At 44.3% G+C, this 25,518-nt stretch overlaps 1 protein-coding gene across 1 annotated transcript in view; it reads left to right on the top strand.

Annotated features, from left to right (window-relative positions):
* Nucleotides 1-9,835: 9,835 nt before the first annotated feature.
* The window catches only part of ptch2 (patched 2), a 28,465-nt gene continuing 12,782 nt past the window's right edge, over nt 9,836-25,518 (top strand). The window contains exons 1-9 of the mRNA XM_008292530.1: nt 9,836-10,296; nt 11,894-12,086; nt 20,950-21,139; nt 21,232-21,301; nt 21,404-21,495; nt 23,857-23,965; nt 24,061-24,147; nt 24,239-24,360; nt 25,307-25,454. Of these exons, the coding sequence (XP_008290752.1) occupies nt 10,150-10,296; nt 11,894-12,086; nt 20,950-21,139; nt 21,232-21,301; nt 21,404-21,495; nt 23,857-23,965; nt 24,061-24,147; nt 24,239-24,360; nt 25,307-25,454 (1,158 nt within the window). The 5' untranslated portion in view covers nt 9,836-10,149. The remainder of the gene's footprint in view (nt 10,297-11,893; nt 12,087-20,949; nt 21,140-21,231; nt 21,302-21,403; nt 21,496-23,856; nt 23,966-24,060; nt 24,148-24,238; nt 24,361-25,306; nt 25,455-25,518) is intronic.

Genomic DNA, 25,518 nt, shown 5'->3' with positions numbered 1-25,518 from the left:
GGGTGTTTACACATGCACACTGTGCAGCTGTGAAGACCAGAGATGGGGAGAAAAAGCAGTGGGAGGGGTGACCACAATGGTGTGGGGGTTAAGTTTATTTGTACACAAAAATGGTGTATGTGTAGGCCCTGGACCACCCAGCTTGATCCTGTATCAGTTAACACCGACACCCCACCCTCGCACACACTCACGAACACAGCCGAGGAGGAAACTGACTCGCGCCTGACGCTTTTCTTTCTTTCTTTCTTTTTTTTCTCCCCCCGTCTTCTTCCCCTTTCTGCTCCCTTTTGCTGTCACAAGATTTATTGCACTCCGTCAGTAGAGTTTTTTCTTAAATTACAGGTTTGAAGCGCTTCAGTCACGAAGGAAGAAGATGAGGACAGGGATGCTTGCGGGGATGCTTTTTTGTACGTGTGTGTGTGCATGTGTGTGTGTGTGTGTGTGTGTTGTGATTTACTGTCCTCTGTTTCCTATTGTGTCTGTGGCCTTGCAAGAATCATTTCGACTGTCTCTTGTGGCCTCGTTATGTGATGTTGCTGTATGTGTGTGTGTGTGTGTGTGTGCAGATTATGATGTTGCCGTCCTCCTCTACCCTCCTTTAGATGGACTTTTTAGCCTGTTAGTGACACTGATACGCTCTTATATATAATTCTTTTTTCACTCTTGTGGCTTTATACTTAAACTTTATAAACGAGTCTATTCATATACAGTATGCTGCACCAAAAAGTTTACAACCTAACTCTTTGCAGAACAACTTTCATATGGATTCTTGACACACTTCACTCAAAATATGAGATTTTTTAAGCTGGATTTTCTAATTGGCTCAACAGTTAAACCCTTAAAGGGACACTTGACTGATTTTTATACGCAAAGATTCCTGTACTTATCAGGTGGCTTCTATAATGCTCTATGAGAAAATAATCCTGATCAGATGAAATATACTCGCACCAGACAGTAGTTATACTAAAAAAAGGAGATTTTTGAGGAACACGTCATGAAGGAGCGGCTTACAGATGCGAAAATGAAAATAGAGATGGAAACATTCTTGGAAAACGAAAACTAAATACATTTTCAGAAAGACATCATTTCCAGTGACATGCTTCATAGCGATTGTTTAACACATCTTTAGCATCTTTTACTCGCCATCAACCTACCCGACGACACAAGTGCGATTATTTCGTTCGACTTGAACTAAAGCAGGTGAAACTCAACAAACTACTTGGTATTCAGACAACTTACAAAGCGGCAGATTTCAGTTTTTTGCTTAAGGGATGCAAATCAAAGAGTTCCACTTTCATTTCACTGGTGTTCAGACAAGACTACATTCCATAAATGTGGGTCTGAAAACACGAACTTTGAAAGAAACTGTATGCTTTATTTGGCCTTTTTTGGCGCCACCACAGAATTGTCTTCACACTGTGTTTACTGTAGAAGCGGCTTCAGCCCGCAGACTGAAATACTTCACAGTTCAGTACTTTTCCATGCCCCTTGTCTTACCTGTGTTCGTCTGTCCGTTTGTTTTGTTTTTTTTTCTTTTGGTCTTCATTTTAATTCATAATTTTCTTTCTAAAAAAAAGTGTAGAAAATGGGAATGTTCATGATTTCAGGATTTCATAACATCCTTGCAGTTTTATTTCCAGGTTGCTTCCCTTTAACCTTTTCTCATACATGTGCACATATCTAATTTTTATACTTTTCACCACCATAATTATTCTAGTAGTAGTAGTATTGCCTATTTGGGCCATGATGAGCAAATGCAACCTAGTTCGAAACTTGTCGGAGTGACTAAATGTGACACATTTTTACCTGAACTGTGAGCTAAAAAAACACAAAACCAACAACGAAGGCTCACTGTGTCCGAGCTCTTTGTCTTGGCTGTGTTCACCTTTTAGCAATGTTACACTCTGACCTCTCTCTTCAACCACATGATGAGATCTGGCAGCCGGGTGTGTTTGGGTAGAGGGTTGTATATTTATACAAAGACCACAGAGTCCCCTCAATGCAACGCCACCACGGCTGAACCCGCCTTCCAGCACACACATAGATCTGCTGCTCGTTCACATGTGTGCGCAGGCTTACCTGTGTGTGACCACTGATAATCCTCTGTCGCACAAACTAATCGACGCCATCTAACACCCCCCCCCTCCGTGAGTGAACGCAAGCATGCATGTGCATACATGCGTAGTCAAATGCGCATGTTTGCTTTGCAGATCTGGAGATCCGATGTCGAGACGTGGATCATATATCAGGCTGTCTGTTCGGTCTTTGGCTCTGCAGCCTTGTGGCATTTTCTAACAGCTCCACAGAAGATTTTCATATAATTATGCATCCCAAACAAATCCATCGAGCACTGCTGAGAAAAGAAGTGATCTGAAAAGTCAAACATTTTCATGCACAGATTGTCATCAGCTGCCCATGTTGCTGGCAGCACATTTGTCCACTGGATTTGTTTTAACAGAGATGAAATCTACTATGTTAATAAATGAAGAGTCCTTTGCACAACTGCACTGATGTTTTAAAAAACAAATTTACGATTTAACTCGCCTGAAGTGCCTCCGCGGTGTGTGTTCGAGTCTGATGAAATGTGTATTCTTTTGAGCCTGCGTACAGACTGACTCATGAAAATGTAGAAGGTCTGGAGTTCGACACGCTGCTTCTCATCAGAGTTTTTTTTGAAGACTCTGGGAAATGACTCCATGCCGGTTGAAGAAAATTCAAAAGGTTGTCAACATCTGATGCTTTTTGTCAAGATAGATGCATGGCAGCATACGACACTTCTGTTACGTTAACTCGACACTATTTCGTGCCTCGTGTGTGCCTCCAAAACACAGATTTATTTAATAAAATACATCTGCTTTGTTAGTTTGTAGTTTTATGGGTTAGTTCATGCAAATCACCAAAACAAAAAAACATAATCCCCCACAGCGACATGAAAACATGAAGTTTCAGTTTTAGTTTCACAGTCTAACCACTGAATACAATGGATGTGAATGGAAATTAGTTTCACAAAGTATTACAAAAAAAAAAAAGGATTTCTGCTTAATATTTGAATGTAGTTGTTTGGTACGCTTGACAATCCAAATGTATGACTGGCACTTGCTTTTATTGGAGTTACAGGAGATGATCCAGAGTAAATAAGGTTAAAAAATTACAGAGGAAGTAGCGGACCACCTTCGGTTATGATTTACGAGGTGAGACAGTGACTAAGAATCAACCAAACGGCACATTTTCGAAGCAGAAAATGAGCGAAGAAATAAGTTTGGCCACATTTTAGAAAAAGTAGGGAAATGAAACCCGCCACATTAAAAGCTTTTAAAGGAGTAGCCCAACTGAAAACTGAAGATACCAAATATGTCATGTTAGAATTATGAGGAGTTAGCGTATAAAAATTATGCAAAGGACATTCCCATCTGAAGGAATGGCTTTTATTCAGCCTGCGCATCGCGACTTTAAGGAAGAGCTGAAACAAGCTTAGACAGATTGAGTCTGTCAATCCACGTGGAATTAGATGGTTTTAACAGCCTTAAAGTCAAATAAGGAGGGGAAATTTTTCTCGAGTGCCTTCATAAACTTTTGCTTGCCGCTGCCAATCCGCGAAGTTCTGCTTCTGCCGAGCCCTAAAGGGGGAAATATAATATAAAAGAGGCACAGTGAGAGACAGATGGGTCGGATGGGATGGTGGAGGCAAATGTGTGATGCATCGACGTACGCAGATGCACGGAGGGGTGGGGTGGGGCTTTTGGGTTGGTGGTGGTGGGGGGGTGTTGGCTGAGTGGATGGGTGGCTTCATGGCTTGAGGGCTGATTGTGGGTGAGCGAGAGACAGACAGGGAGGGAGAGAGAGAGGGAGGCCACCCAAGTGGCAGTCAGTCAGAAACCTGCGTGTGTTTGCTGCTGACCCCTACACATTAGCACAACACTTCCTCAATTTGTCTTCTGTGTTCTCCGGCCACAAATGAATTTCCTCCCTCCCTCTTTTTTTTTTTTTTTTTTTTTTTCCACACACTACCTTTCAAGATGCTATCCCCCCCCCCACCACCATCACCACCACCACCACCCACTACCCCTTCGACACCAAAACCACACACACACATACAGACACACCGCCATCTCTAACTTAAACATCTGAATACACACAAACACCCCTTTTTTTTTTTTTACAAGCTTTAGAAGGGTTGCTTATGTTGCTTAGCCAATAAAGAGTGTGTGTGGAGACACAGATCCCATGTATGGGATAACAACTTCAGTGACACACACACACACTAAGGGAGAGATCCCCCCCCCCCTCCCCTCCAGCTAATTAACTAAACAGTGAGTGGGTGGTGGATTGGGATCGTGTCTTTTGCAATAAAGCCACAATAAGAAGCAACGGATCGACTTCTTTTACACCCTCAGGTGACCTTTTCTTTCTAATCTTATTAGTGTTTCCCTGGAACTGTAAATAGGACTGGCTGTTTCCAATCATTCTTGCCTTGAATATAAAATTTTGCGTCCTCTTGTTGCACTCTAATCTTAATATAATCACCTTAAAATCACCTTGTTCTGTTCAATTTAACATCTTGCAATGAGCTTAAAAATTCCAAGGATGTGTTTCTGAAGGGAGATTTTGTCCCTGTGTGATCAAGATAAAAGCTTATCTTCCTGTTGAAGGAAAGAAAAAAAAATCTAAATATAATTTCTGTGTCGTCTGGGAGCCGCACTGATGATCTTTTTCGTCACTTGCAAATCACAATAGCTCAGAGCTGGAAAGCTGCACTATTTCAGCCATGTTTGCTCACATAGGCATACTTATGCACGCTCACACTTGTGCGCTTCTCTTTTTAAAGCTACAGGTCTGAGTTTGCATTACCACCTGCTAGCTGCATCTGACAATACCTCTGCTACAAGCGCACAAACAAAGACTTAAAGAAAAGTGTGTTTCTCTCTGTGTCTCTCTCTCTGTGTTCTGTGTGTTTTCCCCCAGAAAGGCAACCATTCATTACGATGACAAAGGGGTAAAGAAATGCATTATCATAATTAATCTTGTGTGAGACTGTGGGTGGCAGCTTCGACTCTGCTCCGAGACTGACAGAGGTGCTCAATGCAGGAAAGTGTCTCTCTGTAAACTGAGCAACTTTTTTTTTTTTTTTTGCCTTTTCACTGATATCTGGGAAACATAAAGTATAATTATAGACTTGTAAAAGTTATCTTCTAAGGGGTTTTCCAGCAACGTGTAAGATGACTGTGAACTTTAAATCAAATATTTGACATGAAAATTGTTTTGCAGCAAAGGTTTCGGTTTATTTTGTGACTCTCTCGCTCCTTTGAGAAGCTTTATTTTTCTGATAGTCGAAGCATTTTGTTTGATTGGCGTGAAAACAATTCGCTCGCTCGGATCAGACTTGGCCTGAAATGTGTTTGATATTCTTTTCTTTAACAACATTTGTTACGTCATTGTTATGCAAGAGCGAGATGTGGTGTTCTGTTGCTTTGAAGTCGTTTGTTTGGTGGAATTATTGTAAGTTGGCCTCCCACATAGAAAAGTATACACAACGTGTAATGAATGGGCAACAAATTATTGTCATCGCTTCACTTCAATCCCCTTCAGATTGCTCAGTGATTATATGAATCGAGTAAGGTCTTCATCTTCATCAAAAGTCATTTCTTCGTACCACTTCCTTGAAATTTAGATCAGTTCTGTGAAGTTTCCCCATTTTATGATGTCAGATTTTTTCAACTTTGTGTTCCAAATTTGAATCTTGAGTCTTGTATGCTGATGCACTTTGTATTTGTTTTTTTACTCGGTGCTGCAGTGCATTCGGCTAAGTGGGGAAAAGTTCTTCAAAATATAAGCTACTGATATTTCTATAGTTGTGCATCATAACTGGGCTTCATGAAGACACCAGACATATAAAGATATCATAATATGCAGCTCAAAGAAATAGCAGAAGGTGGAGTGAATGTATTAATTTTGATGTAAAGGATTTGAAGAAGCAGAACCAGCAACATCTTTCATTGTAATACAGATAAACTGAGCTTTTAAATGGGTTCTCAGACATTTATTGCAGACATCCTCATTCCCAGTTATTCCATATTTCATCACGTACTTGTTTGGGATCTTGTTTCCACTTCTCTCGATTTCTCGTAGCTCTCAAATGATACTACAGTTCTCCTATTATCTGAACTATATCTCAGCCTTACTCGTTCCCTGGAGGATCTTTTTTTTTTTGTTATACCTTTTTTGCTGCCTATTGGAAAAACTTATGTCGGGTTTAACTGTCTCTTCCTTGTAAAAACCCACGTTTCCACCATTCCTTAGGAGAGAAAAGGAAGAAATGCAGTCGTGAGCAGCCTCGCAGCCTCTGTCTTAAAAAATAAACACTTTCTGGGCCTGAACGCCCGGCGTCTCCACTGTTGTGAGACGGCTGAGCGCCAGAGCGGTTCCGTAGCTCTGCCTATAGCACATACAGAACCCTGGACGGACAGCCAGCCATGCATGGATGAACGGCTGGATGGATGGAGTCACTGGGGAGAGATGAAATGGAGAAATGGAGATAGAGGAGGGGGAGGGAGAAGGAAGAGCAGTACTAGAGTACCAGATGACACGGAAGGGGAGACGGAGGTGTTTAGACAAAAATAAAAAAAAAAAAATCAGGTACGAACAGGGGAGATAGAGGTAGAGGAGATGAGTCGGAGGAGATGATAAAGAGAGGAGGAGGACCGTGTGGGACAAAGGAGAGGTGAAGGAGGGAGACGAGGGCCTGGGCGGTTTGTGTTTGGAGGCCGGGGAGGTGTGATGGCAGATATCTGCACAGCGCATGGTCATCTCAGATGGTTTATTTATCCAAGGCCTCCAGACCAGGCCTCGGACCTCCCTGAGTTTGTTAGGCTTGAAGGGGGCCCCTACCACACAACCCAATTCCTTACATTCCACATTAGCTCCCATTTCCAGCTGCCTGTTTCCCTCTAGCACGACCCAACCCAGTCCAGGCAAAACCATACCCAGTTCCAGCAAAGCGGGGAAAGCAGGCCGGCCGGTGCCACTCGAGAAGCGGGCCGTGAGAGCGTGTGGTCGCCCTCCGTTTGAACAGATGGATGGGTAAGCGTATACGAAAGTGCACCGGTGAACTTCGGTAAATGAGAAGCGAACAACAATATCCTGTGATCTTACATTTCGAGTCCAGAGATACGCTGATACAGCCATTCGATGCATCCTGTTTTCTCAAGAGATAGAAATAAAAATATTAACTTGGCTGCTGTTTTGACTCTTTTATTTATTTAAGACTTCAGAACTACATCTATATTTTTCTTTAAAAGCAAATATGGCGTCCTAAAATGCAATATTACCCAATTCTGTCCACATTTTTGTATGAGCGTAAGCACAGCGATAAGGATGAGGATCTGACGTAGTCCACAGAGTTTTCTAATCAGCAAAGCTGTGATCAGCGAGGGTTGTTATGACGAAAGATGGTTCAAACTGAGAAAACCTTTTAACAGATTAGTCCAGTCTGTGTTGAGATACTCACTGTTTATCCAGTTGTACCAGCAAAAAAAAAAAAAAAGTTTAGCTTAATTGATTGACAAATGATAGAACCGTCTGGTGCTGGATTTGATCATTTGATTAAATCAGAATTCTGAATATTAGCAGCACTTTTTTTTTCTTTTTTAGCTCCGTGCCCATAGTTTTCCTCTTTTTTTCCCTTTTTTTTACAGAATTATTGATATCGTAATATATAAAGCAGGAACCAAAAGGGCCTACAATTAGAAAAAGTCATAAAAGGCAGCTCAAGGATGCTCGTAAACTAGAACGTGCTTTGTTGATAAAGTTTTTGTTTTGTATGCTACCATAACACATTACATGCATTCACACACATGCTTCAATCCACACGCTGTAATCGTTTAAATGCAAAGTTCCTTTAGAAATATTTTATTTAAAAGCTTTTATCATCACATCATTACCCACATCGCTGCCAGTCAACCTCAACGTTAACATTTTCCTGCACACAATTTTAACATCGGACCAAATCTACATCTAAGAAGTGAAAAATAAACTTTACCTGTAAGAAACAGGTATAATTTCAAGTCTAGTTAATGGACATTTAGACAATGAGTGTGCGAATTTGCTATGGGTTAAAGAGAGTTGTGCTGGGGAAGCTGGCTTCATTTTAGGACTTTATCATACTATTTAGAATGACCTAAGCCTGACAAAAAGTGCCTTACTCATTGTTATTATTCAGTTAAATATGGCCCCTCATGTGATTTTTCATTTTTTTCATGGCATCAGGTATCTTGTCATCATCCTTTCTCAGTTCCCATACAATGCCCTCATTACATTACATACATAATCCCCCCAGCCCCTGACGTTGCTGCAAATCCACCCTTTGTCCTTTATCTAGATGTCATGTAAACAGTGATGATGGAACTGTCACACGGGCCGAAACCTGCACCTTCTTCACCGTCACAGAACCGACCGGACTCGCAGCGCCGACACGTCTGTTTCAAATTGCTTCACTTCAGCTTCAAATTGCTTTACAGTCACCGAAAGGGCCTCAAATTACCAGCAGCCGCCTGACAAATGTTAACCGTGGCAGCACAGGTTGACGTTTAGGCAGAGAATGACTGTGTAATCTGGTAAAGTGTTTGTTCTTCACCCCCATACAGTCATGAGTGGAGGAGGCCAGCGGGGGCTTACATTAGCAAATCACCTAGACACTCCGAACTTCTTTTTCTTTTTTCTTTCTTTCTTTCTTTCTTTTTGGAGAGATTAGAAAACAATCTGGTCTGAGAACCTTCTCTCTTTCTTTCTTTCTTTCTTTCTTTCGTCAAGGGTTCCTCTTAGGTGAACTGCTTTCTGAACTCATGAAATCATGCATGGCAAGACATGGACACTTTCCAAGAGTCTCCACAGAGATAAGGCCTGTCACACTGAGCCAGGCAGTGCCAAGGTGTTGATGAGAAATAAGCATATGTAGAATAATTCCACAGTTCTTTGGCCTTTTCTTTTTTTTCTCTTTCTCCCCCCTCTTTCTTCACAGCAGTGCGAGGTTCTATTTTTCTAGGCCTATCAACCTACTTTTAGAAGCTTTTGGCCACAAGAGGTGAGGTTACAGCTGTTAGCGCTGAGAACCTACAGGCTCACAGCTGCCTGTAACAAACTGCACTCACAGCAAAGACCTGAGAGGCTTAAAAATGTCTTCTTTGGGGTGTTCTGTAACAAATGTGAGGCTCCAAAAAAAAATAAAAAAATCCTCAAACACGAGATGCCCCGGAGTGATATGAAAAGTGTTGAAAGATGTGTAATTCCCCAAGACAAACACACACACACAAAGTAGAGAGAGCTTCCTTCTTAGAAAGCTTTTTGTTGTTGATTAGTTTGAGCTGATCAAATTGAAAAAAAAAGAAAGAAATTGTTTGCGTGCTGGTGTATCAATAGATGGCAACCTGGAGGCCACTGGGAATAATGTTCAGAGCAGCAAGTGAGTCGGGCAGGCTGTGTGTGTGCGCGCACGTGTGCATGTGTGTGCGCGCCTCTGTGCAGAGTTTATTGAAAGAGTTCCTCTCTCCCTCCCTCCCTCCCTCCCCCGTCCTCCTCCTCCTCCTCCTCCCCTCCCCTCCCCTCCCTCCAGCCCAGGCAGCAGCAGCCTGGGTGGTCCCCCTCTCTCTCCACTTTGGTGAGCTGTTGCTTAGCAGCTAATAATAGGCGATGTTTGCAAAGTAATTTGCCTCTTCCTTGGCCAATGGGAGCCGGAGCACTTTTCCATCAAACCTCCCTTTTCAGGATTTGCCGAGAGGCGAACTTCTCCAAATGTTACCGCTACGGGATCGGAGTTAGACTTGACACGGACGGCTCAGACATAGGCTCCTACTACTACTACTACTACTACTACTACTACTACTACTACTCCAGCTACCGCTACTCCTCTCCGAGACGTCGTTTCTTAAACCATCGGGACGAATGAAGACTGAAGGATCTATACGGATTTCGGCGCATAATGTTGGGATGGAGTTTCGAGACTTGTTTGGCTCCAAGGAAGACTAGAAAACGTTCTCGTCATTTGTCGCCGGCGGTGCTGGATGCGCTCCGCTTCTATGTTGGATTATTGTCGCTTTTTCTGAACTCGCACCGATTCCGCGTCGCTTCGCTCTGCGCCCCGATCACCCGCTTTGGACTATGGCCTCGGATCGCGGGGTCCCAGGGGCCGGCGTCTTTGGAGATTTACCCCCGAGTTATACGCGCTCCCAGCCGCCTGCGAACCCAGACCTACTCCGGAGACCCAGCTACTGCCACGCTGCTTTCGCACTTAAACAGATCTCAAAGGTGATACTCGCAGTCTTAGTGTGGATTTTGTTTTCTTTTACTATGAGGGGCAGCTTTCATTCAGTCGGCAAAAACTGTGAATGAGAAGTCTCCTCAGCCTTTTTTTATTTACTAGTTATCTAATCGTGATTTGAGGGCGCATGTGGGAATGTAGGGGAAGACTGAAGGAGCAGCTTCCAAACTGGGGTCCGGGGACCACCAGAGCTCCCAGAGAGAGAGACCACAACCAAACCAGGAGTAGAGCAGCCAAACTGGTTAACATTTAGGAGAAAATGTCATCAGATGTTAGTGAGATATCGAGTGCGTAAATCTTTTCGTGAAAAGCCAGCGCTTGCATGTCATGTTTTTGTAGGAAGCTCTCTGGATTAAAGTGATAATTCTCATTTGGCAGCGTGTTAACTTTGCTGTTTATTTGAATGGACATCAGTCTTCTCATTCATTTCTGTTGTTAAAGCCACCGTGAGGCAGTGAGTGAGGGCTCGTTCCCATATCCCGGCCGTGTTGTGCGTGTTTTTGGCTTTGTGCAGCCAGCGGAGAGAGCGCACTGGCCCGGGGTCTGTTTGGAAATGTGGTGGGTCGTGTAAAGGAATTCACTGATTGAGTTTGATCTGACAAAGCATCTTTGGACCGCCCGGATGCTTGGACGTGTTTCAGCACTGCTGAGAGAAACCACAACACCAGAGCAATGTCTTCTGCAGCAGTGACATTTGTAGCACAGGCACCGAGCGCTTCGCACCAAAAGTCAAGATTTGAAAAGATGTTTTATAAAAAAAAAATTAGAAGGAGGGGGAAAGTGTATCTCTGCCTAAACTCCATCTTTTAACAGTAGCTGTGTTATTAGTCTGCTTTCATGCACATAAAGACATGTCAGTGGTTGAAGAAGCCTTCCTCACCAAAATAAAACTTTATTTCTAGGCTTTGCATGCTCAGAGGAGACACACATGTATATAAAGTGTGTAACATAGAGTGACACCTTGTACGTAAGACAAAGCTAATGCTTTTCTTAATCTTACAATTTGAGTAAAATCCTAATTTTCACTGTAACTGTAGTTTTTTTCTTTACACTGTTTAACTTTTTCTGTATGAAAATGGTGCTTGGCTTAAAGTCAATCGTCTTTTTCATAGAATCAAAGGTTTATATCCCCTCAAATAAGCTTATTTTTAATACACATTATTGCCACAACTGTGCCATTTAAATCTTACATGCGGGGAAATCCTGTTTTGGCTCAGATCAGGTGATTTACTTGAGATTTTAGCAGGAAACAGAACACACCAGACAGGACAGCATAATGTAGCAAATCTGTGTTTGTTAGCACCGTAATCTGTCTCTATTTTATATCTACTTCTGCAGTCCTACAAATATTTCTAATCTCTTATCACATGGATGTTTCATCAAATGTTTTGGATGTTAGCTGTCACTGTGCTATTCAGATTTGGCTCAAATCTTCAAACTTGAGACACCGATAGAGATTCGAGACGTGAAATCTGTCTTTTTGGACGTTTGTTGGACAATGTGTTATTTTTGTGAAGTAATATAATAATGAATAATACTAATAATGTCCCCTTTTCTCGCCCTCCCTCCTGCTTCAAATCACAGGGGAAGGCGGTAGGTCAGAAAGCTCCTCTGTGGATCCGGGCGAGGTTCCAGGCCTTCCTGTTCTCTCTGGGCTGCCACATCCAGAGGCATTGTGGGAAGGTCCTCTTTATTGGACTCTTAGTATTCGGGGCTCTGTCTGTGGGACTCCGAGTCGCAGCCATCGAGACAAACATCGAACAGCTATGGGTGGAAGGTGAGTCTAACGTCGTTTGAGTCCTTTCTCAGCTGCGTTTGTTTGATTCAAGCTGTTCAGTTTGCACACAACATCGTGGCATTGTTACTGATTCTCCAGGTAGGCCGTCGTTCTGCGAGGTCACTCCAGGGGTCAGTTTGTGGACTCCCAGCACCGGTTCTTTTCCGCTGGTTTTAACTGGAGTTTGAATGACAATAGTGGCTGGTGGGAAGATGCAGGGTGGCCGTGTTAGTGTCATCTCAGTGCCATGGGAGGGCACTAGGTGTTCAGTGACTGACAGACCGCCTCGTCTGGCTGAAATCTTGACGAGAGCAGCGACAAACATGAGGATTTGTGGGGGCTGGTTTCAGGTCTTTTTTGTGTGGCAGGGTGAAAATTAGCATTCATACATTTCTCACACTACTACCAGGAGGAATTCAAGGTCAAACTAATTTTTTTAGACCCAGCATTAACTTCCTTGTATGTCGTAGTTTGTTTCTCATAAATGAGAATACTCTGCAGTGTTTTTGTTGTTCATGTGCTTCTACTTCTTATTAAGTTCTCACCTGAGAATACCGGATTTAAACATTCCCTCTTCTGTCAAACGCACTTTTCCTACGCAGCCACGGCTGTGTGTTTGCGATACTCCTGCTCCGCATTTTGACAGTGATGTCTATTCCTTCCCTCTGTACTTTCTAGGCTCAGGTTATCTGTACATTTTCAGGGGCAGAGGCAGCTTTATTTGGTTTTTCACACTGGCCAAATTCCTTTTAAACCCCCAGGCTTTCAGTGCCGGGGCTGATCCCCGCAGCAGATGGACTGTGTGAATGGTTAGCCATCTTTGAGGGCTCTGACCCCTCCCCCCCTCGGCTCCCTGTGTGGTCCCTAACTATTCTTGGATTCCATTCAACAAGAGGCAAGCAGGCAGGCAGGCAAGCAGGCACCACCTCCCTCCCCTCCCTCCCTGCCTGCCTCCCCCTCTTCTCTCCTCCCCACAAGAAGAAAAAATATAAGTGAATGCAGCTGAAGTTTACCCACCTGTTTTGCACGCTCTAAAAGCGCCACAGCAGTTGGTGAATATAAACAGACTCTATAGGGTTTTTTAAGCCCACCATGTCACTGGAGGACAGGAACAGGCGGCTCCCACAGGACCTGAGCGGAGGTGTCGGAGGAGTCACACGCTGCCGGTGTCGGGAGAAGGTGTTTGGGAGGCTGTGCGCTTCACTTGCAAAGGAATTCAAATAAGTTCCTCCATCGGTGCGCAATTGAAAAAAAAAAACAAAAAGTAAAATCAATTTACTGGCTTGAAGTTGGGAGGAAAAAAGAAAAAAGCTTCTTCAACAAAAACAAGAATTTCTACTGTGTCCTTTTTCTTTGGTTTCATTCTGGTTAGTGTAAAGCGGGATTCGGGATTACCTCTTGAGCTAATTGGCCGAGCCATCTCTTAAAGGAGATGTTTAGATGTTTGCGTGCCAGTTGTTTTGCTTGTGGGATTCAGAGAGTTGAACCAGGGGGGCTGAAAAGGAATGCTGTGCCTTTAAGAGGCCGTGGCCATGTTTCTAAAGTTTCTGCCTGCCTTGTTTCCACCAATAGCCCATTGACAAAGCTGCTAGGGCCTCAATGGAGAGTAAAGTGGTTCGGTAACAAGGAGAGGTTAGTTCTCCCTCTGTCTCTCTCTCTCACACACACACACACACACAAAAACACAGAAACACACACACACACACACACATGCACCATTGCACATCAGCCAGAACACAAGAAGGACAAATGATATGCTCACTAATAAGACAGCAGAGTTCATATTTAGGGACTCAAAATATTTTTTCTGCGTCACTTATTAGGTTTTATTCGATGTTCTTTTTTTTCCAGAGAAATGTCAAAGTAAACATTTCCTTCCACGTTTGAAACAAGCTTCCGAAGCAGCTCATCCGAAAGTTTTTCCCACTTCTAATTTGTTCAGAATAAACTAGCTGTGAATCGACACCGTATGTGTTAACGCTCTGCCACCGTGCTGTACGTGAGTGTGTGTGAATGTGTCAGGAGCATATGTTTCCCATCATATATTCATACGTGAAGCTGCCCCCGCTAGTTTTTTTTTTTTTCACACAAACACGTACAACTTGTCATCTTTGTCACCTTCGGCGTGCACAGCTTGCCCGGCCGTCTGTCTCGCCCGCCCGAAGTTCCTGACTGCGTTCCCGTCTGCCTGCCTGTGCTTTGTGTGTGTCTGTTTATATTTCTACCTGTCTGTCTGCCTGCTCTGTGAAGTCAGGCCACCAGGGCTTTTTTAATTGCTTCCTCCCTCCTACAGGACCAAAACACCGTGAAGCAGAGCACAGCAGTGCAGTCTGTGTCTAGAGAGAGAGCAGACAGACAGAAAGGAAGACTGGAAAAGTTACTTTTGTGCCATTCATACCTACCTTTCCCGAGCAGACAGTGAGCTTTATTCATATCATTTTTGTTTGACTTAAGGATTCTTGTGCGTTTGCAACATTGACGTGCAACTAGACGGATTAATCACGCCTTCAGTCCTCACACCTGTGTAGGTGAGAATAAAAGCCCCAGTATCAGGGTGTTTAGTCTAACAAGGGGATTAAGAACTATTTCTGGCTTAGTGCTCCGTCTCTGAGAGAATCTGAGACAGACATCACCCATCAAATTACCTTAAATCACTCACACGGGTCTTGTTTGTTTTTGTTGTTGTTTTAAATGTAGTGTCATGAAGGCCTGAGGGATGACACTTGGCTCTGCAGAAGTTTTTCCTGTTCATTCATAAACAGCACATGTACCCAGATTATATTGTGTGTATTATAATTTCCCTCATTTTAATGGTTCACATTTGAGAGTGTGAAAGCTGACCTGGGCCTCGTGTGACTCAGTCTGTATTGTCCACGAGCTGAGAAGAGAGGGATCATAAAAAGAGGTGCAGGAAGAAGACAGGGATGAGAGGAGACAATGGGGGGTTGGGGCAGGAACAGGGTGGAAGGTTTACGGCGAGCTCACACTTCTTTTTTCTTTTCTTTTTTTCACTGGTGTTTTCGCCAGTTTCACTTGAACAAACATCAAGTGTGAGCCTGCATGTCTTTATTTCACCATAAAGTGCTGGGAGAGAGTGTGTTAGGCTCGAAAATCTGCAAAACTGCCGATTTCCTTTTTCACCATGTTTGGATAATTGTTTTAAGCCTTGTGTTAAAACGGTGAAACTTTATCTGCTCGGATTGTTCTCCCTTTTACAAAACCCTGCTTGGAAATCTCGTAGGGGAGGAAAGAGAGGAAAGAAAATGCCTCCATGTAGAAGTGGTGGTGTTTACTCTGACATTAACTAAACTCATCTTTCTTGGCAGAGTTTGGGTGAGGCATGACAGACATGTACACAGACTCAAGCTGTCTAAATATGAGTGCAGTGAGACGGGGCCTATCAGGATAGCAGTCGCACCACATGTCCCATAAAAAGGCCGTGTAGAAAGAGAATAGAAAAGATGGAGGCAAATACCAAACATGTAGTGTAAATGCATAGTGAGTGAAGCTAGCTCACAATGAAATCAGACAAGACCAAGATGTGTATGGATTAAAAGAGAGAAAATCAGGAATGCATGGGAGGAAAAAATAAAATCAGTTTGCGCAAATGTGCAAATGCACACGTGGGCATTTCGTCGTTTGGAGCAGTTTCTCTAAACAAACCTCAGAGCGGCGCAGCAGGTAAATGCTATAATTCATTGGAGTGCACACAGCGCCCCAGTTCAGACAGAGAAAGGGAGCTCTATGAGGCATTATTGGAGGTGAATAGTGCGCGGTGGTGCCCCAGCTAGATAAATAAACTCCCAGCGTTCAGGGCCCAGGACCTCACTGGTAGAGAGAACAAACAAGACCAGAGTCAACCTGGGTCACTTCTAAATGTTTATTTCACCCCCTTCCCTCCATCCTTCAATCCAAGTCTACCTCATTCCATCCCCTTTCTCAGCATCCCCCCCCTTCCCCTCGTCCTCCCCTCGTCCTCCCCAATGCATACACACTCTTCAACAGACAGACCAAGACCACCCCCCAACAAATAAACACACACTGAGCAGCTATGGATACATGTGCATGTGACAGACACATGGCTCTTGCTTCCACTATTCAGGAAACAACAAAAGGCTGCAACTTACCCATCTTTTTTTTGAAAGTTTCAATTTTGCAGATGTAAAATAAAAGTGCAGCTCGTTTTTACCGGCGTTTAGAGTGACAACGTGCTGTTATTTTGATGCCAAAGCTGTTGTTTAAAAAAGGCCACTGGACTGTCAGACTCTTTGCTACATTCAATGCAATATCCTTAGAAAGGCAGCAAATGCAACTGAAAATGGGGATAATAAAAACTCCATCAGTATAGTGTGGCACCCTTTCTCTCCTCGCTGAAGAGCAACCTTTGTCTCTGGTCCGGGCGAAATAAAGCAACACCAGTCACCTTAGAGTTTGCACCATTTGCCTCTGTCTTTACACCATGAAAGTATAAAAAAAAAAAGTAAAGGGAGAGGGAGATGGAAGAGAGAGACTGAACATTTTCTTGGTACTTGGGAGGGAAAAAAAAAAAAAGAAATGCTTCTTGGGCTCAATAAATTCATTTCTCATCTGAATGAGACCAGCAACGTGGAAAAATTTTGCTTTTCAGGCGGGGATGAATGTATGTTTCAACCACACATTAAGCAGTATTAGCGGTCAGTGGAGTGTCTAATGTGACTATTTTTCACAGTGGCCAACACTGCCCATGATTAGCATAATTAGCAGAGGCAAGCCTATACATATGGAAATAGAAAGTGCCTAAATGCCAACCCTGGTGGAAATTTATGTGTGGTGGCTAACACCACTGGCACATCTGAATAGAATGTAAGTGAAACTGATTTTTCATGTTGTTTTTGCTGTTTTCTACAGTTTTTAAAGGTGTCATCTCAGGGTGGTGGTTGTTTTTTTTTTCTTTTTTTCACGTTATGCTGGAGCTGCAGGATTTGACAGAATTTGTTTTTTCTCGCCTTCATGCACTTGATCGGGATTGTCCGCTAAAATAATACTGTCTTTGACGATTGATGAACAGATACACTGTATTTCTATAGGTAAGATAGCAAAGTGCCAGCTTCTCTTTCTTGCCCCCTGCCTCACCCTCCCACAGCCAACTCTTGGCATTGTTTTACAGGCTGGGAAAGTTTTGGTCCATTTGCTTTTGTTGTGAAAAAAAAAAAAGAGAAAAAGTTCCCTCTTTATTTTATTCTGCTGTTTGTTGGGAAACATCTGAAAGAAATTGAAGGGTTGAATGACAAAAGGGTCTGCATTCAGTCTGAAGCTTTACTGAAGGATTGTATGGAGGAACGGCCCATCTGCTGGGGGCAGCCCGCTTTAGGCGGTGCCCTGGCTAGGGAATGCCATAGGGCAGGGCTGGGCTGGGCTCACAACCTAAAGTGGGGCACAGTCCTGATTCTGGTGGGTCCACATGGGACAAAAGGAAGAAGAGGGTTTTTGTGATTCTGGGTACCAGGCCAAGAGAACGAATTTCTCATTTGGCTCCTTTAATGAAAATCAAAAGAACTAAAGGAGCTCCATTGTGAATAAAACGGTCGAGAGAAAAAGTAAATGATAGGTAGAGGTTGGCAGCCAAGGGACACCTCCATGGTGGTCACAACTCCTCAATCTATATTTCATCAAGGGAAGTTGTGTGTGAAAATCAGCTGTGTGTTGGCTCTCATGTGTTGGCGTGCTGCGTAAATCAGAAAAAAAAAAATCAACTCCCAATGCACAGCATAGCAAGTAAAAAGCATACATGTCACTTTCAGCCCTCTTCGTCTTGGGTCTTCCTCCATAGCAGCGTGGGGCCTTTCAGAGGCCCCCTAATCCAGCTAATCTACCACACTGAACTTTGAAGGCGGCCTGGTCTGACCTAGCATGGCCTGGAACTGGGACTAGGCCTGTAAGCCACGGAGACAGAATAGAATAGAATAGAATAGAATAGAATAGAATAGAATAGAATAGAATAGAATAGAAATACAGCGTTTTAAATGTGGTCTTGGCTCGTCCTAGAAGCCAGATGTGAGAAGCCGCACATATTTCACTGATTTAAGGGATTCTGGGTGTTCAGGCTTTTGGGGACGGAAGGGTCAGGTGGGGAGGAAATGACTGAGGTTGGTGGAGACAGGGTCCAGTGTTTACGCCGGTGCACACACACACACACACACACACACACACACACACACACACATACACAGAGACAGGCGCACGAACACACACATTCATACAGACATTATATTTGTACACCCACGGCCATGAAACCATGTCAGGGCTTGTTATGACATTTTCCCTTGCTTTTCACTTTCCCAATGTCGTAAATGTTGTGAAAGTGCTTTTAGTGGTGAAGCTAGTAAATGAATTCATATGTTGCACCCAACAGAGTTGAGTTGTTTGCTAAAAAACTGTAAGATGGTGGTCGAGTTCCTCAAAAAAAAAAGAAAAAAAAAAACATCCAGAAAAATCGTGGATATGATTTAGACATAGTTGTGATCATTTGTGTTCATTTCCCCTCCACTCCTCCTCTTTTTGACATTTTTGATCATGTTGCCAAACACAGACTAATATTTCATGTTTCAGAATTGCTCATGTAATAAAATTACCAGCCGCTGGGGTGTTAAAACCCCAGTTTCCACACTCAAAGGCGCTTTCTTCCCAGGGTGGGAAAGTTTCCGGGAACTGTCTCTTTAAGGCTGTGTGGAGCGCAGGCTGAGTGGAGGGAGAGGGCAGGGGGAGCTGAAAAAGAGTGAGAAAGAGAAAGACAGCGTCAGAAAGAGAGAAAGAAGGAGGAAAAAAGGGGAGAAGAGAGGCGAGGAGACAGACAGAAAGAAAGGGAGGAAAAAAGAAAGGTTCCTCGTGGAGCGAGCGGCGAACTGAGCCGAGTAGTTGTGAAGCTCGGAGTTGGGTGGTTGGGGCCGGACCAGGGGCTGAGGAGAGAAGGCGAGAAAGAGAGAGAGAGGGAGAGAGTCGAGAGAGGACTGGCTGCCTGGGTGGTCCAGATGGGAGGAACGAGACACAAATAGCTATAATTTACTTCAGGAGGCCTGTAATTACAGAGCCAGAGTCTCTCCGAGCCACCCAGTTCCTGTTGGGATCAAAACCCCACGCTGCAGAGGTTAACATACGAAATGTCAAAAAAGGTTTAACAGATGTCAAAGAGGTCCACGAACGGAAAGGGTTCCATTTGTAGTAGCCTTTTTTGATTGGAAATCTTGTGTGGGGAAGGAAACCGAGTGGAGTCCGGAGGCATTGTAATCACTGTTTTTTACGTCGGGTTGTGCTTCTTTGTACACGGCGGCGTGAAAATGATTTAATAAAAGTCAAGTACACTTCGGTTCTCAAGTCTCATTTTCTCAACCTGAAGAGTCTCTAAAAGTCTTGACGGAGTTACTTATTCTACATCTTTTTTTTGTTGTTGTTGTTGTTGTTCCTTCAGAATTAAAGCATAAGGTTGTGTGTTGCCAGATGTGCAGAGAATATTCGACTAAAACACGTCCCATTTTTGAGATGTTTTCTTTTTGGGGATGCACTGAGCCAGACACCAATGACTTCAAATAAACAAGGTGACTTGATATTCTCAAGCCCCTGCAAAGGTAATTAAAGCCCTGAAAGCGAAGCCTAGAAATATTGGACTGCGTCTCCAAGGCCCCGAGTTCTAACCTGATCTCACACTTTAGCGGCGTCGGCTGAATAGTTTGTTTTTTCTTTTCTCCCCATCAATTATAAGAGCCTCTTCCAGGCTGGGGGAGGTGCAGAGCGCGAGGGGAAAGAGAGAGAGAGAAAGACGGAAAGAGGGAGACAGATGGAGAGAAAGACAAGAGGGTTAACGGGAGCGAGAAGAGGTAAAGCCAGGTCTGAGCGCAGCGCAGGGAAAGTGGGTAAAAGAGTGACGAAAATTAGAATTAAGAAGGTGGTAGCCCTTGTTTTCAAACTCCCCTCCACCACCACCACCACCTCCCTCTTTTCTCCCCTCCCTTCCCTCTCTTTCTCTCTCCGGGGTTGTCATGTAGTGGGACAGCAAGAGGGGCAGACGGGCCCTCTGTGATCCAGCGCGGCATGTTTCATGTCCACTTGGCACAGGCACAGATCCCCCCGGCTGGCAAACTCTTTTCAGGGCAACCTCCTGTAATTAGGGGGCTGGGGTCTACCGCACAGCACAACATAGCTCTCTCTCGCTCTCTGTTTTCTTTTTTTTTTTTTCATTCCCTTTCCAATTCTGCTCTGCTCATCACCACCTCTGACATCCATATTTCTTTCTCTATGAATCTTGTCACCTTTCTTTATCTCTGTGCGTCTCCGAGCACTTTGATGTCTTTCATCCCCAGCTTCTGTCCCATATCATCACCACGTTCTTCTCTTTTTCTCTTCATTTCTCAGAAGAAGCTCTTTGATGTAGCTGAGTTTCATCTGAACTAACTGAACAAGCTGCACACAGACAGATCAACAATAGCAAGTAAACTGTCCGTCCTCGTCCTGTTTTGTGACTTCCGAATGTCTTCGTCCGTATCTGCTGCCATGAGCAGAGCAGTAGACGGGTTTTGGGGCATCAGAAGGCTGGTTTTACTAACTAACAGGGCACATCTGTTTCACAGAAGGAGCCAATGAGAAGCTGTATTACTCATTTCTCTTGGCCAGACACTGGCTTGTGTGAAGTGCCTTCAAAACCAACACTGGCGAAGGCCAAGGGCGTTGGTCAATATATGTGTGTGTTCTTGTAAGTGTGTGCACATATGTATGCACAAAAATCACTTTGTTATGGCATACAGCTGTGTGTGTGTGTCTTTCTATGTGCATTAAAGAGAATCTGTCTGTCTCAAATTCACTCTCCATTCCTCCGTTCTTCTTTGTTTTTTAGCCGGCAGTCGGGTGAGCACAGAGCTTCGCTACACCAAGGAGAAGCAGGGAGAGGAGTCAGTATTTACCTCACAGATGCTCATCCAGACCCCCAAAGAAGAGGGCACGAATATTCTAACCCAGGAAGCTTTGCTGGTTCACATGGAAGCCGCCCTGTCCGCCAGCAAGGTGCAGGTGTCGCTGTTTGGAAAGTAAGTACACCGTGTTATGTGAGACGTTTCCCACATTCATACTTGTGTCAGCAGTTTAAGTTGTAACCTAAAAATGATTTCCTTTCTCATAGATCATGGGATCTTAATAAAATATGCTACAAATCAGGAGTTCCTATTATAGAAAATGTCATGATCGAAAGGGTAAGTTGGCGTCAAATGCAGAATTTTCATTTCTTCAAGTACATATCTGTCACTGATTTGTGATGTTTAACCATTCTTCCTTTCTGTTTCCCCCGATCCCAGATGATTGACAAGCTATTCCCCTGTATGATAATCACCCCATTGGACTGCTTTTGGGAAGGGGCCAAACTACAGGGAGGCTCTGCCTATTTACCGTAAGTCCTGGAATATTTGACCCGACGTAAAAACTTTTTTTGCACATTAAAACGATTCATAGAAGGCCTGGCTTCCCCTATGCTGTCATTGCTTCCATCTGATCTGAGCAGAGCTTTTTGGAGGAGTCCGTAACTTTTAACACATGCTGGATGGAGACATACAGTTGGGCTTTCAGTAATCTGTCAGTGGGTGCTGTGACTGACAGCGGCGGTCAGTAATAGAGTTCTTTTAGGGCCCAGAGAGGGACTGGAGGGGGGTGTCCTGACAGAGAAATTCAAAGAGAGAAGGTTAGGAGAGAGATGCAGCGAGCGAGGGAGGGATGGAGAGAGAGGAGATGGCTGTAGCAGCAACTGGGTGGTGGGTTGGTAGAACGGAGGGCGGGGAGGCGGCGGCGGCGGCGGCGGTGGTGGTGGTGGTGGTGGTGGCAGGGGAGCCCTTTGGGTCAGACAATGGTAAGCATTCTTTCAGTTTACGAGTGAGTGTCCATCAGTGCAGGGGCCCCGGAGGAGGGAGGGGGGCCGGCTTTGTCAGCTCACGGCTAACACTCGGCATTCTCATGGTAATGCCCCGGGCTCCCAGCTCCCAAGTTGTCCAACAAATAAAATGGGCAGTATTCAAGCCTCAAGTCCCCCGAGAAGGACAGAGAGAGGCTACAAGACAGTTAACAGTGGAGTCTGGGCGTATTTGGGCATTTGCAGATTCAAGTTTTTTTTTTTCTCCCCCTCTCCTTTTTTTTTTGGAGACAAAGTTCTCTTGAGAAATTGAGTCACTGAAAGGGATCTCTTTTTTTTTTTTTTTTTTTGTCGTCAGAAGTGATATTTCAATTGAGTGCTCGGTTTATAAAAGATAGTTTAGATCATAGCAGATGTTTCTTTGCAAAGAAATTATTTGTTTATATATCTGTCTGAGCTGACAGCAGTATGTTGCATGACAAGCCAGCACATACAGAAACAAACACAAGTTTCCCATCCGTAGCATCTCCCAGTTGGCTTGTGCGGAAAGCAAAGCGCCAGAGAGGGAGAAGGGGGTCTTTGATGATTCACACGTCTTCCAAGCATTCCTGTAATTCACACAAAGTGTTCAACATCTGTTGTTATTTATTAAGTGTTCTTGACTCATTTTTCATGGGGAGCTAAACAGAACTCGTGGTGGTCACTGATGGCAGTGTCACTTTAGTTAGCTTCTGCTTCCACCCTGTTTTAAATGTTGTTAAAAAAAGTTTGATGGGAGAGGGAGAGAGGGGAAGAGGGGAGAGAGGCAGATTGGGAAAAGGGAGTGAGGAAGAGTGAGTGAGAGTGAGAGAAAGAAAAAAAAAAAGCTTGGGGGAACAAAAAAGCAGCAATCTATGAAAAAACAAAAGGGCCCAGGCCTGGTTCAGTCAAGCAAAAACTAGCTGATAAAGGAGTGTCTTTGCAACCAGCAGCAAAAGGGACCCTGGTATGTGGGAATAGGAGAGGAGCTCTCTTCATGAGCCATTGGAGGGAGATTGAGCCTGGAGTTGAGATACTTTGGGATTCTTTTATTTCCCTTTCTTTCTGTCTGTCGTCCTGAATCACAAAACTCAACCATGAAGTCTTGCCAACAGCGAAGCATCACAATTTCATGTCTAAAATCTTCAATATGTTTTTGACAAAAATGTCATTTCTACATTCCATAGATACGTGAAGCATTTCTTTCTCAGTATGTGAACCTGCTGTTTTAGCTTTAGCTTGGTGTCCTGCACATTAACGTCTAGTTTTAATTAGCAGTGGAATGATTGTTTTTCATTTGTATGGACATTTCAGGTTTACATTATTCTCTCCAGCAAGCAAAAAGTGAGAAAACTTCTCAATATAGACTATAATTCTGAGCAAATCATGATTTTCTTGATGCTTTTTAAAAGTGAGGTAGCAATGCAGGTGTGGCTCACCAATAACTTACATGTCAGTGTACGTCTCACAGCAAATAGAAAGTTCCCTCTCACCTCATCCCTCACCTTTATTCCCCTTCCCCTCGCTTCCATCCCTCGGCCTCTCCCCTTCCCTCCCCTCCTTATCAAGATGTTTGGGAGGCAGAGGTAATTGTTATGACTCAGTGCAGGGCATTGAGGAATGAAAGTGAGCAGGCAGCCACCGTGCCTTTTCCCTGGGCATTGTGGCAGCGTGAAACAGGATAATAAACGCTATTTTATCCTGTATCTGCGGCTAGCCTCCTGTGCAGCCCAGCACAACAAAAGAAGCGAGAAAGAAAACTGAGCAAGAAAGTTTTCCTGCTCTAAAGTAAAGATTAAGCAAGAGAGCGAAGCCGTGTAGCCGTTTCATTCTGAAGTCAAAACGGGTTCGGGTTGGTGATCGTCCCTGTTGTGTCTTTGCTTCTACCAGGGGTATGCCCGATATCCAGTGGATGAATCTCGATCCGGTCAAGCTGATGGAGGAGCTGAGTCAGTTCACTTCACTGGAGGGGTTTAAGGAGATGCTGGACAAAGCCCAGGTGAGACAGCAGAGTGCACACTGATGTAAAGATTTGAACACTCATCTACTTAAATGCCTCTTTGGATATACTGAGAATTTTGTTTGTCTCCTTAGGTGGGACACGCCTACATGAACAGGCCATGTCTCGACCCCTCAGACCCCGACTGCCCCCTCAGTGCGCCCAACAAGGAACAAGGAGAGGTAAGCTCACACAAAATAACGCAACAAGTCGTAGTTCGTGGACCGAAGACTAAAGCAGCAGACACCTGACATATTTTTCTCGTCTATTCAGAGTCCCGACATTGCTGGGCGTCTCCAGGGTGGTTGCCATGGTTTCAGCCAGAAGTTTATGCACTGGCAGGAGGAACTCATCCTGGGAGGGCGAGTCAAGAACAGCCAGGACGCTCTGCTGAGGTGAGTGTGTGTGTGTGTGTGTATTAAGATGTTGCAGTTTCAGGTGATTCTTCATTCCTTGCGTGCGATCGGAGAATGTAATTGTAATGATGTGGTGGGATCACCGCGGGCCGAGCAGGCAGCCAGTCTGCTGCCGAATCTCTGCAACCCCTAATAACTCCACAGACACATGCTAGGAATGCCTCGTACCGAGAGGGATCAGTTTCCTGCATGACCCCGGTCCGGGATAGGCCAATTAAAGATGATTGACAGCCACATAAAGCCCCCCACACTGCTACACATTTGTTGTTCAAGGCACCAAAGAAGAAGAAGAAGAAGAAGAAAAACAAGGAGGGGAAAAAACACTCAAATTTATCTAAATCTGGCTCAAGCCTCTTTCTAAAATGATCCCCAGAGTTTTGCTTTTTCCTACTGACTTCAACTGGATTTAAAAGCATGGCCAATACAAATGGAGTGACAGCGTTGGGTCAGAGCCCAGATCAAGACCCACACAGGCCCAACAGAGCCTTGAATGAAAGAGGATTCCGGTCCCATCTGCAGGAGCCACACTTACTCTTGGATGTGATTTATGATCATTTCTTTCACATTTTGAGCGGCACTGCTGCTTGCCGTGCCGGTGCCAAGAAAACCTGAGGACATCTGGGATCGCAGCCTGGAGACCAGCAGACAGACTAGATAACACCTGCTTTCAGTTGTTTACATTGGCAGACAGACAGGCAGACAGGCAGACAAATCCTAGAAGAGACGGCACCTGCCTTCAGCCATTCACAGAGAGGCATGCGCCAAAAAGGTTTAGGGATACCAAGAACGTCTAAACAGTCAGACTGGGGGATTTTTAATGTGCTAGTTATGAGACGGGTGATGCAGTTGAGGTAAACCATGTTTGCAGAGTGGGGGAAGCTTGACATTTCTGACATGTCCTGGACTTGTTTGCGTGTTTTTCCAGCGCGGAGGCTCTCCAAACCATGTTCCTGTTGATGAGTCCCAAGCAGCTGTACGAGCACTTTAAAGACGACTACGAGATCCATGACATCAACTGGAATGAAGAGAAGGCGACCGCCATTCTCGAGTCCTGGCAGAGGAAGTTTGTGGAGGTGAGAACACGCACGCACAAGCTTCGCGTACATTTTAATGCACGCAATTCAAGACGAACTAGAC

Source organism: Stegastes partitus, unplaced genomic scaffold (genome assembly GCF_000690725.1).
Source record: "Stegastes partitus isolate 25-593 unplaced genomic scaffold, Stegastes_partitus-1.0.2 Scaffold815, whole genome shotgun sequence".
Lineage (NCBI taxonomy): Eukaryota > Metazoa > Chordata > Actinopteri > Pomacentridae > Stegastes > Stegastes partitus.
This window is presented reverse-complemented; position numbering and strand designations above follow the sequence as displayed.